We start from the raw sequence: 13,269 nt of genomic DNA on the forward strand, positions 1-13,269 counted from the left end.
TAATAGAGGGGCATGTCCAGGATTGCAAGATGATAAGGGGGGAAAGAAGGAACTCAAGATAAATGGCCTGCTTTCTCTTGATAAATTGGGTCCTCCCAATTTATACAATATTTATATTTATATATAAATATATAAATAAAAGGTCCTCCGCTGAGAGAATAAGGGGAAAGTTGTGTGGGAGGAAGTCACTGGGAGAGAATAGGTTTAGAAAAACTGCGGTGGTGATCAGGTTAGGGAATCAGTTAAGAAGGAATAAAAGGATGCCCCACTGGCAAAGGAGACCCAGTTAAGATCCTTAACGTACTCTGGGAGTGGGGAGGGGAAAAGAGGAGGGAAAGTACATGAATCAGGTAACTGTGGAAAAATACTTAAATTAAAAAAAAAAAAGATAGTTAACATAAATTATAGCAGGACCCATTTAGCCTGCATGTATGACTTCTTCCAACTCTATTCAGCAGAAGGATTGGAGGAGGCAGATTGTAGGAAGAATCTGCAATGGGGGATGATAATAATTAACATTTAGATAGTTATATATATTATATTCTAAACATAATATAATTATAATAACAAATAATGAATATATTTAATAAATGTATCCTTATATAAAATTAATAGAATAAATAATAAAATAAATGAATGATCATAAATAAATAAAAATAATAAGTAGTGCCTGATATGTGTCAGGCACAGTGCTCAGCACTTGACAAATATTATCCTATTTGATCCTAACAACAACCCTAAGAGGTAGATGCTATTATTATCCTCATTTTACAGGGGAGAAAACTGAGGCAAACAGAGGTTAAGTGACTTGCCCAGAATCACTGCTGCTAAGTGTCTGAGACTGGATTTTAACTGGGGTCTTCCTGAACTCCTGGGTCCTGCACTGTATCTAGGATGCCACCTAGCTGTGGTGATACAAATGTCTGCCATATTTATAAAAATCCCCACAAGATCTCACCCTGTTGGTTTTATCTTTCCTCTTCTCTCTCTACCCTTTAAACTTTTTGAAAATACCATCTAGCCTCAGTCCCTCTGCTTAATCTTTATTTTTTTTTTTTGCTCTCTTCCAAACCTTCTGCAATCTGGTTTCTGGTCTGGCCACTCGAAACTGCCATGGAATGAAAAGAATGTATCCCCATTGTTGTACCTTAGAAGCGACAGAGATTTCATACATTAGCGGTCTCCCACCCCCCCACCCCAGCCATTAAAGGGTCAGTCTGGTTCTCCATTGCTAGGGTTCAAGGGCACCACACACACATATCTCTCTTACGGTTTTAAAGCCAGAATTGTCTTAGGTGTCCAAAAAATAGGCATTTTTTCCATTCAGATTATTAGATTATAGGTGAGATGGGGGGGGGGGAATGAGCCACCTGCCCCCCCCCCCCAAATAAGATTTCTACAAGGAATTGGGCTTGAACCTCAGCAGGGGAATACAGGTTAAATTCAAGGAGTTTCTTGAGGAGAGGGACTGGTGAAATCAAACGGGAGGGCTTCTCCTGCTGAAACTCAGAGACAGAAGGATGGGACAGGTTGGCCCAAAGGGCCTTTCTTGTGGAGATCTCTTGAAAAATTAGTCATGGAGGCAGCTAGCTGGCTCAGTGGGTGGAGAGCTGGGAGATCCTGGGTTCAAATGGGGGCTCAAACACTTTCTGGCTGTGTGGCCCAGGGCAAGTCACTTTACCCCAGTTTGCTAGCACTTAGCACTTCTCTGCCTTGGAAGCAATCCTTAGAATCAGTTCTAAGACAGAAGGTTAAAAAAAGGGAAAGAAAGGAAGTCAGTAAGGGCTATCTTGATTGGAAATGAAGACCTGAACCATGTCAAAGCTATGAACCTTTTCTTCAGAATGGAAAGAGGAAAAAAAAAATCCTTAGTTGCCCTTGTGTGGAAATGAGCATTTATCTAATTCAGAATAGCGCGGTGCAGTGGAGAATTGATCCATCAACTTTAGTGGATGGGAATGACTTTCTTGTACCCACAGTTGCATTTCAGGACACAGTGTGCTCTTGAGTCTCTTGTAATGCATGAAAAAGTATTCATATTGGCATCTTAGGCCACCAGGATGCAAAAAAAAAAATTTAAAAACCGCAGCTGATTGAAATCAGTATAGTTCAGGCTAATAGGAATTGCTCAACTAGTTCTTCTACCTTGAATTATCTGATGAGATTAAAGAAATTGTAAGTCAAATGAAGGTCGGCATCCTCTTGATTTCTTCTGCTTGTTCTCTAATGTTGGGCTAATGCTAGCTCCCTGGTCCAGATTTTGAGACTTGTAGTAAACCTTTCTTGAATGAAGAGATGATCTGAACTTTCCTTTTCTCTCTCATGGATACCTTTCTTTTTTGTCTAAGGAAAGGGATTAAAAAATCAAAATGAGGAAGACCCATCAGGGAATTTCCTTCAGATAAAGGAAATGAACACTGATCAGATTAAGTTTGCAGCCCAGAAAAGGCTCTGAGTTGGGAAGGGGGAAGATGAGAGGAATATAATGTTGTGGTTCCGTTGAAAAATAAATGTTAAAAAGATATTTTTACACATAATAGGGGAAAATAAAATATTATTTGTTAAAAGACAGTAAATAAGAAATATATATTAAAGAAGAAAGAAAGAAAAAATACTGGAGTGATTTGTCATTTCCTTTTCCATCTCATTTTTGAGATGAGAAAATGAGGCAGACAGGATTAAGTTATTCACCCAGGGTCACACAGCTAGTAAGTGTCTAAGGTGAGATTTGAACTCAGATCTTCCTGACTTTAGACTCTCAGTGCTCTTATACACCCAACCATGCAGTTGTTCTTAAATGCTTTAAGTGCTCCTGTGAGATATTTGATTTGTTCTGTTTAGCCTCTGACACAGAACTAGAATGAATGGGTAGGGGGCAGATTTCAGAGGCAAACTTCCTGGTAAAACAGAGGGTCTGTGAATAGATTTTAGGGAGTCCTGAATTTGTATGGGGCTGAAGGTGTTGTCTTTATTTTCAGTAACCTCTGTCTGAAATTTATAATGTCCCTTATGAATTATAAAAAATATTATCCCGAGAACCCTAGGCTTCATCCAATCACTCAAGGGTTCCTTGATCCAAAAATAGTGGACAATCCTTGAAGTAAAGAAAGACTTTCTAACATTTACAGCTATTTAAATACAGGATAGTTGAAATAAATTGTAATAAATGACCTCTGAGGCACCTTCCTATTCTAAGATGCTATACTATAAAGGGAATTCTATAAGGGCAACAAATCCCTTTTCCACTCCTCAAATAATGAGAACTTGACTTGTTGACATTAGATCATTAAGAAATATCATCAGTCAAGCTCATGTATGAAAAGGAAATTATAGAAGGGAAAAATTCCTCCAAAATTCTTAGACTAAGGAAGAAGAGAAAGAAATTCACAAAATGAATGAAATCTTAATTTGTTGCTTCTTTACCAAGTTGTATACTAAATATTGCAGGTGTTTGGAAGGTCTGAAGGGACTAAAATCAATGGGATTTCTTAGGCATGGCTCATGTAGCAAAATGCTTAATTTTGAACAGAGTTTGAATAGTGTAATATGTTTAGAGGCAAAAGAGGGAGAGAAAAGGGAGAGATCAGATAACAGACTTGGAAGTGAGAAAATACTAAGCTTTATGCCAAAAGTGATAATCATGTTTTTGTTGAGTTACGGATCATGGAACAAGGGCAACAAGATTCCTGTGATGGAATCCTCATGAAGGATAGTGGGGGAGAGGGATGGGGAAAGAAGGCTGAATCATGACACTAAGAATTTGATTAATTTCCAACACTTCCTACCTAACTGAGGGTATTCTAATTCCAAGGAACGTATAGTTCCTTTGTCTGCTCTGTGATCACAGTGTAAGAATGCTTCATTGGCCAACAAGTGAGGTCAGAGGACGAGAGAATACATTCTGTTCTGATGGCAGTGGATCTCCCTGCACTCAGCAAGGCTGGCATGATAGAATGGCCATCTCAAAGGGGAATGGTGGTTGAGATCTATGCCGAGATACTCTTTGTATTTCCATTTATCCCACAGAAGAAAGAAAGAAAGGCAACTGGAACAGTATACGTCAACAAGCAAAGTCTATTCTCGGGGAGAAGAAGAGAGAATTATTTCTTGCTAGGAGCAGCAGTTCTTTTTTATTTTAGAATTGAGTTTTCCACTTAGAAAGGGGCAGTGCCTTCTCCCATTCTCATCTCTATAATAGCAGACCAGCCTAAAATAACAGACAGATTCACTGTCTTTGTCCCTGGCACTTCCTAGCCCTTCAGGGCTTCTCAGAGGGTCATGATGTATATTAGGGTGGAAGACAATTGGATGTGAATGTGTTCAGCCCTCATCCTCTGGACATAATTCCTTTGCTTGGGGTCAGGTCAGTGTTAACAGTCTTCTTTCTTCGGTGGGTGCTGGGGTAGTGCTTGGGTTCTTCAAAATGCTAAATTCATTATGATGGGCTTTAAAGCAAAATCTCCTTTATTTGTTTTAGCCATATCTGTAGTTTTATTGGCATTAATAAGCTTCCAGTGAGGACTTCTCTGCTAATTCAGAGTAGCACCTATTTTGTAAATTGTAGTCTTGCCCAGAGTTAACTGAGGAGGAACTTGAGTGTCTTGCCAGGGTCACCCAGTTAGTGTGGGTTAGCCATAACCTCTTTTTTAAAAGTATATTTTAATTGATGTTTTGTTTTTACATTAGCTAGACTTCCCCCATCCCACCTCTTCCCCCTTTCTAGAGGTCCATCACTGATAACAAAAATTTTTTGAAAATAGGTTTTTTTTCCCCTAGCTAAATCAATCAGCTCACCAGGGAAAAAAAAAATCTGACATTACAGGCAATGTTCCCAACCTATCCATGGACCCTGAACTCTGCAAAGCAGGAATGGGGCACGAAGATCAATAACTTATTAGTAGGCCTTTTCATTTCTACTCTTCCTCCTTTCAGCTATTCTTCTATCACTGCTAAACACATAAACATCCATATGCATAGATGTGTCCATGGCACTACTATGCTCAGAAAATATTCAGTGGGTCTCCTTTGCCCAAAGAGTGAGTACTGGTCCTACTCATTTATTATTATATAGTTAAATATAATATAGAATAAATCATGTAACATTGAATAAAATGTAATGTAATAAATTAATAGTAATAATTGAGTACGGGGGCTTAACGTTTATAAAACGCTTGATACATTTTAATGTATTTGAGTCCCGGAGTGATGGTGGCAGGCTAACTCTAACCCTTATGATTTCCCCCATTTTATGGATGTAGAAACTGAGATTCAGAGTTTGCCTTGCTAGCCATGGTGTAGTGTCAGAAGTGGATAAGATTGGGGCCCTGATTCAATGTCTAGCATTCATTTGCTTGTTATTGTTCTATAATCGTCATTCATTATTGTTGTTCGTTATATTAATAACTGTCCACAATCATTCCATTCTATAAAAAAGAACAAGAAGTCAAGCAGATCGTATTTTTCTAAAAACTGAACCAAACCTGTGAGCTTCGGCTTAACCTTTTGTCCTGACTCCTGGGTTGCTTCTGCATTCGAGGACTTCCACAGTTTGGTACCCCTTTGCCTGGCCAGCCCTATTTCATCGTATTCTCTGTGCACGCTGCACCCCCTCTTCCTGGACGACCCCCCCAGATGAGGCTTGAATCTTCCTACCTTCGTGTCTTTGCTCTCGCTGTTCCTCCGGGCTCCCTTCATGGCTTCACGCGGGATTTCATGATTGCACGAAACTCCCTTGAGCCGCCTGCGTGCCTGCGTGCCTGCGTGCCTGCGTGCGTGGGCGTGTTCTGGGCGGGGCTTGCGTCTTCCTGGGTTTGAGGCTGTGACTGTAAGTGCCTTCCTGGCCTCCAGCATCCCTGGAGAGAGATCATAGCGCAGTGTTTTCCGGCCCTTTGGCAGAGTCCTTATCTGCCCAGCTTCAGAGAAAACTACATAAAATGGGCTGGGGCGGGGGCCCTCCTGGGAATCTGTGATGCCCCCAGACCAGGCCCCAGGTGTTCCCCCAGGGTGTGAGGCGGGTCGTTGGAAGATACCCCATGGGCCTGCGGAGTCCTGGGCCATCCCTCATCCTCACCCTTGTCGCTGGCTCTCCAGTGGGCCTGGCCTGCCCTCCTGCTCTCTCTGCCCGAAAGCGTACCCCGGCTACTTGAGGACTCCCACATCTTGCTGATGTCGCCAGGTCTGCCTCTGGAGTCGCCTCCGGCCGGGCCCTGAACTGAGGATTTCACAAAGATGGTCTCATTTTGTCTTCACAACAGCCCTTGGAGCCCCATTTTACAGTTGAGGAAACAGAGGCAGGCAGCCCACGTGGCTAGTGGGTTCTGGATGGGAACCAGGCCTTTCTTCCTGGCTCCAGGATCCGGACGTGCCCACGCTGCCTCTCTCTCTACTCATTTCGAGTCATCTCAGAACTTTGGTGTCTGGCATGACCCGATAGAAGCCGCCCCCAGACGGAGCAAAGCCGAGTATCAGCCTTAAAACCCACATCGTGGGGGAGGAAGCAAAGTCCCCAAAGTCAAGAGGTTTGCCAGCTGCTAAAGATTCCGTTACTCCCAAAGAACCAGGGAGGCCATCGATCCAAGGAATTCCAGTAAACCGCATTGATACGGCTTTCCAACTCATCCTGGTTCTCTGCCGGGAGCTCCTGCCATGAAGGAGGGAGAAGCCGTTTTTGTTCGCTAGCTCAACGGGGCGACGTCCCGAGAGCCGATGTTTACAGGGAGACCTTCGCTGCTCTCAGGGAGAAGGCAGAACCTTGACTAAGGGATTCTGCTCTCCTCTCCTGCAAGATGGGGAGGAATCAAGCAGTCGGGATAGGTCTTAGGAAAGAGTGGCCAGGAGGGAAGGGCATCCCCTTCAGAGAGATGCCTGAGGCTAGTGAATAGAGGGACCCGTTTGGAATCCAAGACTTATGCTCAAGTCCTATCTCTGACCTATTGATTGCAGGGGTGACTCTGGGCAAGGCACCTACTTCGTCTCATTCCTGTCATCACACATCTGGGTCACCTCTAAACCTGTTTCTTCTGTCACAGGGATTAGGAAATTACTTTCTCTCTTTCCTACTCCCTCCTCTGGCCGTGCTCTTATCCTGCACACGCCCTTTCGGGACTTCCTTTTTATTTCTGGATTATGCAGTTTGGGGTGAGTAGAGGTCATTTTTTGGTTGACCGGTGTGTCGAATAAAACAACTAATTGGAGTTTTCGTTTCTGTGAGGGACTTGAAGGAAGGAGACCGACTTTAATAAATGCTTGTCAGAATAATGAAGTTGGGAAGTTACTGAGCTTTGCAAACCTTTGCATTGTGTAGTGGTGAAGTAAGAGCCACTAGGTGGCACAGTGGATAGAGCACTGGATCTGGAGTCAGGAAGGCTCCTCTTCTTGAGTTCAAATCTGGTCTCAGACTCTTACTAGCAGCGTGACCCTGGACCAGTCATTTAATCACGTTTGCTTCTGTTCCTTCACCCGTAAAAAGAACTAGAGATGGCAAGGGCAGATATTCCAGTGCCTTTGCCAAATGGGATCCCAAACAGTCAGACATGACTACAAATCAATGGAACAACAAAGTAGTAAAATGTCTCCCATTTCCCCACTTCCCCTCCCAATTCCAAGGTGTAGGTGGCGTTCTTTTCCTTCCATATGGTTGCAGGTGGGCAAATTCTCATCACAAACCCGTATCTAAGGAACTAGGAGTCATTTTCAGGGGCTCTCAAGGAGTACTTCCGTAACTTAAGACTTTTCTCCCGATGAGCTGCTCTGCCTTAGTGCAGGCAGCTTAGCTGTGTGCTGGAGTCGGGGAGGGCCCTCATTTTCCTGAGCCGGCTCAGCGCATCACCAGATGATGATGATTCCTCCCAGAGGCCACTTTCTGAAAACATGTATCAAGCGGCTTCCCTGCCGGAAGCCTATCCAGGGAGGCAGAGCAGGCTTAACTTCGAGCTGAGAATCCCTGTAGGCAGCCCTCCCATTGATTACTTTGACCCTCCTAAAAATGGAGGAGCTCTCAGAGCCTCCGAGGACTAGAGAAGTAGCCTATGTGTGCGCAGCCTGCGTGACTCTCACAGTGCCCGTGTGATGCTTTTCCCCCAAGGTGCCCGCGGAGGTGGAGAAATGTCAGGATCGAGTGGAATGCTTTAACGCCGACCTCAAGGCCGACATGGAAAGATGGCAGAACAACAAGAGGCAGGACTTTCGGCAGCTACTCATGGGAATGGCTGACAAAAATATCCAATATTATGAGAAGGTAATGGTCTCCCTGCTTAACTCTTAGGATCACGATGGTCAGTTTAGAGCTGGAAGGGACTTTTGAGAAGCCATGGAGTCTGACTCTCATTTTATTTTATTTTTTAATTTGTTTTTAACCCTTACCTTCCAAAGCAGAATTGCGGGAAGGGCTAGGCAATGGAGGTGAAGTGACTCGCCCAGGGTCACACAGCTAGGAAGTATCTGAGGTCAGATTTTAACCCAGGACCTCCCCTCTCTAGGCCTGGCTCTCCATCCACAGAGCTGCCCTCTCTGACTCCCATTTTAGAGAAGAGGAAACTGAGTGACGAGGTGGTGCAATGGATACAGTGCCAGGACTGGAGTCCAGAAGGCTTGATTTCAAATTTGGTCTCAGACCAGGACTCTATAGTAGTTATAGAGTCCTATAGAGTCCTATAACCCTGGGCAAGTCACTTAAAACTAAACTTTCTATGAATATTAAAACTCAAAAGATTTGGGCATACTCCTGGCCTCAAAGACTGATTAGTTGAGACTACTACAACTGCTGGCATCTGCCAGTCAGTCAACAAACATTTATTAAGCTCCTACTACTAGCCAGACACTGTTTTAGTCACTAGAATTTAGTGTTTCTATGAAATTAAAAATTTGATTGGGAGAAGAGGTAAATGATATTTAATTCCACCCTACTCCTAAGTTAGATTTATTTTATTGGGGAAGATTGGAACAGTTGATGAAAGCTTTCTGAGTGTACATCTTAGAAACATAGAAGTAAGGATTGTATATGCTTCCTATTTGTTCTTCTTTCTGGTATGTATTTTTAAATAATGATAGGTCACACAATAGTAACTGGTGAAGCAATAATTTTTAAACAGTACCAGGTAGTATATAGTCTGTTGGACTTTGAGTCAGATAGATCTGAGTTCTAATCCAGCCACAGACACTTAATAGTTGTGCCTAACCTTAGTTTTTTTCATCTGCAAAATGGGGATAGTAATAGTACCTACATCCCAGGATTATTATGAGGATAAAACCGAGATAAAATTTGTGAAATTCTTTCAAATATTTAAATGCTATAGAAATAACTACCGTGATAATAGTTATAATTAGTATTTCTGTAGCATTTAAAGATATGATATTGCTGCATTTTATTGCATACTATATTATTATTTTAGTTATAGTTAGCGTTGCTAGAATACTTATTATTTTATTTTATATGATTCTTTACAGCTTTAAAAAAAACCTTTCCTATAAATGGTCTCATTTGATTTCCACAAAGCCACTGTGGGTTTGAGTATGACTCTTTATTATGACTCTCATTTTTATAAATGGAGTCACAGAGAGATTAAATGCCTTGCCTGGGGTAACACAACTCATTTATTGTCACAGCAGAGAATAGAAGCCAGGTCTTCTGACTCCACCAACTTTCCAGTTGAAATCATTACTTCATACTAGGCAGGTAGGTAGCCAAGTAGATTGGCTTTGGCATCAGGAAGGCCAGGGTTCAAACCTGGCCTTGATGGGAAGAATTTAAGTTGTAGAGAAGTTGCCAGCCTACATTTGGAAAAGGAATTTTTTTCCCTGTAAAGTGAATTCACAAGTCTAGCCTCTAGTCCCCACTCTGTATTGCAGTTTAATGTATACACATAGTAGTCTGTTTGATTTATCTAATTCTGAGAGAGGAAGGTTAAAGTCCCCCACTATTAGAATTGTGTTGTCTGTTTCCTCTTGAAATACGTAGAACTTCTCCTTTAGGGATTTGGATGCTTTGTCATTTGGTTTTGTAAAGATTAAAATTTAGGGGAGACTGAGGCAGGTAGAAATTAGTTTCTCTCTGCAAGGAGTATTATATTTTTTAGAGGTTTATTAAAAGTTATGGATTAAAGAAAATACAGGATAAGAAAAACGTGCCTAGTCCAGAGAGGCCTAGACAAGATAATCTCACATCATGGAAGAGCCACATCTGCTCCAAAATGGAAGTCCAAAAGCCCACAAAAGCCTTTTGCAATCAGGTTAAATCCCTTCTCGATCTCGGCCCACGTGAGAATTCAAAGCATTTTGGGGAAGTGGAGCAAGGGCTCCTGGGGATTGAAGTCCAGAGTTCGAGTCTATTTTTACATTTCTCCGTTTGATCATTATTGGGGAGAGAAGTTTCCCCAAAAAGGATCATGAAAACATAATCAACTTAAAGATTACAATAATTTGAGATTGAGGAAAAGAAAAAAAACCAACCAATAATTGCTAGGCGCATTGACAAAAAGCCAGTTAGGGGGCAATCCCCTTTGGCATGAAAGTATACATACAAATAAATGTTCATTCAACTGCACCCAAAGTTCATTTTTGTGCAGCTTGTGGTCTGGAGGCATCTTCATTATGTCTTCTCCAACAGTTCAGTTCTGGATTCAGGGAAGTAGCATCTTCTTTACCTAAAATTCTTCTCAAAAGGAATTTAAACTTGGTAATTTAAATAATGATATTTTTTACATTCCCCCATTAAGAGGGTGATTGACAAATACATTATCACTTAAGGATGCATAGCTGAGGTATGAGGTATATGAATCAATTGGTAAGAGAAATTAACAAAAACATCAGAAAAATCCAAAAGAAAAGAAAAATTTCTGGATGAAAATATAGACTATCAAAGTCTTATGTGTAAAAATTCCAAATAAAAGAAAAATAAATCTATAACAGGTCCTTCAATCAGGGCCCAATCAAAATGTTCTAAGCAATGATGCATTTACCCAGTCAGTAGCCAGGACTACAGAAAGGTACCACACTATGAAAGACAGAAAAGGGGACCAGATTATATGAGCCAAGGTATCCAGGATACTCATCTGTGAGTATTTTCAGAGTGAGTGTGGACACAAGGAAAGCCTATGTCTAACAATGTTAAACACAGTAACCTCGAGTCTTCACACTAGGTTCAAGACCTTTGTATTGGCCTAGAAGTGCATCAATCCATCCTGGATTGGCTTTTCTTTGGCCCTGTGCAATGGCTCTTTTGTGTATATCTTGTCCTGGAATCAGACAGAATCATTAAGCAAAGTCCCATAATTTATTTAAATAATTAGTAGCATCATTTTTATAGTCACAAGCTTTTTGGGGTATGCATTGGCAAATGTATCTTAAACTTATAGTACTGAAAAGTCAAAACCTTAATGCTGGTGACATGTGCTTTAAATATAAAAAGGAGAGAAAACATTTAAAAAAAAACCTGAAAAAGTATATTGCACATGCAAGAAAAATGTAATAATAAAAGAGCTTTAAAAAATTCAAAAATGTAGCTTATAATCATTGACACACTGTGTCAGCTAAGAAAATATAGAATACAAGGCTTTCTCACCAAAAATGAGATCCATTTCCTCTTTGTATCTGGCCATAATCACTGTGAGTAGAAGGCAAAAGGATTTGGACAGGTAACATTTTTTCATTTTTAAAAATACAGTAGTACAAATATGTAGATATCAATATCCCCAAAATTCTCAATAGCCCAATTAATTACAATAGCAAACAAACACTATCATATTTCACATAAATTGCTCTATGGCATTTTAAAAACCTATGAATTGATCGATATTTGTCACAAGTTTTTACAATCATAGCAATCTTTCAACCTTGGTAATAAACATATTTTTTAAACAAAGTAAAACTCATCTTGGGTTAAGAACATAATCAAGAAATATCATTCTGGTGGAAGTTAAGTAGTGAGCTGAAGAGTATAAATAAAGGGGTGCTCCTTTTTTGGAGGCTTTTTAGGGGTACAAATGCCCTGAGATTAATTTCCCCAACTTCCATTCACATGCGGGAAGGTTGGGGGTTATAATTGTATTTTACTTCAGCTATGGGCCTTACCTCGTGGTAGGGGCAGGCAAAAATGACCAGAGATTGTTTAAAAAAAATCACAAAAATCATATTTTAAAAACCCTTAAAATCATTTGAGATATTTAGCATATTAAATTTTCCAAAGGTTGTTATAAAATTGTAACCAGTTCTGAAGTCCATCTATCTTCTATGTGACAATTTATAAAGTCAAAATAGAAAAACTTTTTTTTTTCTTATATGGGCTTAATTATTACAATGATATATTTTTTTCAATATATGGTTATAGGGAAAAGCAACAGAATTTAACAGTAGTTAAAACTCAGTACATTAAAATGAACAGTATAACAGAATAATATTGAATCCAGTAATATATGAACTTAAAATCACAAAGTTAAACCTTAGAAATACAGAGATTTGTATAAACCATTGGAGTCTGAAATGCCTTAGAATATATAACCTCCAGTCTTTAAAGTTCCTTGGGGTTTTTTTTGTTTTTGTTTTTAATTATCCATTTAAATATCTGTTGTCTGAAGGCAGAGTGGTAAGGGCTAAGCAATGGGGTTTAAGGGATCTGCTCAGGGCTCCACAGCTGGGAAGTATCTGAGGCCAGATTTTAACCCAGGACCGCATGTCTTTAGGCCTGGCTATCAGTTCCCTGAGCCACCCATTTGCCCCTTCAAAGTTGAATCTTTGGGCTGAATCTTTCTTCTGGCATGCAGGTGAAATCAGTGAAATTACCGGAACAGTCAAAAGGTATCCTTTTAAATAGCCCATTGCTTTTTAAAGTTTCTGTTTGAAAAATCTGTTTCTTCTCTCTCCCTTTGTCTCTCCCCTGCTCTGATCCCCCACATGGTCAGTACCCCAGTTTGTTTGTTACCAGCTAGTCGATCTGCTCCAAGGATCTGGGTGATGAGCCGGCTGGGGTCGTGCTCGTGGGTCTGGGGTGCAGAAACAGGCAGGCAGGGCCAGGAGATCGGGCACCAGGTGAGAGGCCAGGAGCAGGAGCCAGAGCCCGAGTGGGCCGCCAGGGTGGGCAGGGCGGGGAGCCAGAGTACCAGGTGAGGACAATCAGGGCTGTAGGCAGGAAGTGACGGATCGAGCTGGGTGGAGTGGGTGGCAAACACAACAGGTCCGGAGCCTGTGAGCTATCTAATGGCTGGAACGAGCAGTAGCTTTGCGAGGGTAAAAAAAAAAAACCTCGGCCAGAGAAACGTGGCTCAAAAAAATTTCTAG

At 41.1% G+C, this 13,269-nt stretch overlaps 1 protein-coding gene across 1 annotated transcript in view; it reads left to right on the forward strand.

Moving 5' to 3' along the window:
• SNX30 (sorting nexin family member 30) overlaps nt 1–13,269 on the forward strand; it is a 180,815-nt gene that overhangs the window by 156,898 nt on the left and 10,648 nt on the right. Inside the window, exon 8 of the mRNA XM_001375914.4 lies at nt 8,084–8,236. Within this exon, the coding sequence (XP_001375951.1) occupies nt 8,084–8,236 (153 nt within the window). The remainder of the gene's footprint in view (nt 1–8,083; nt 8,237–13,269) is intronic.

The sequence above is a fragment of the Monodelphis domestica genome, chromosome 7, assembly GCF_027887165.1.
Source record: "Monodelphis domestica isolate mMonDom1 chromosome 7, mMonDom1.pri, whole genome shotgun sequence".
Lineage (NCBI taxonomy): Eukaryota > Metazoa > Chordata > Mammalia > Didelphimorphia > Didelphidae > Monodelphis > Monodelphis domestica.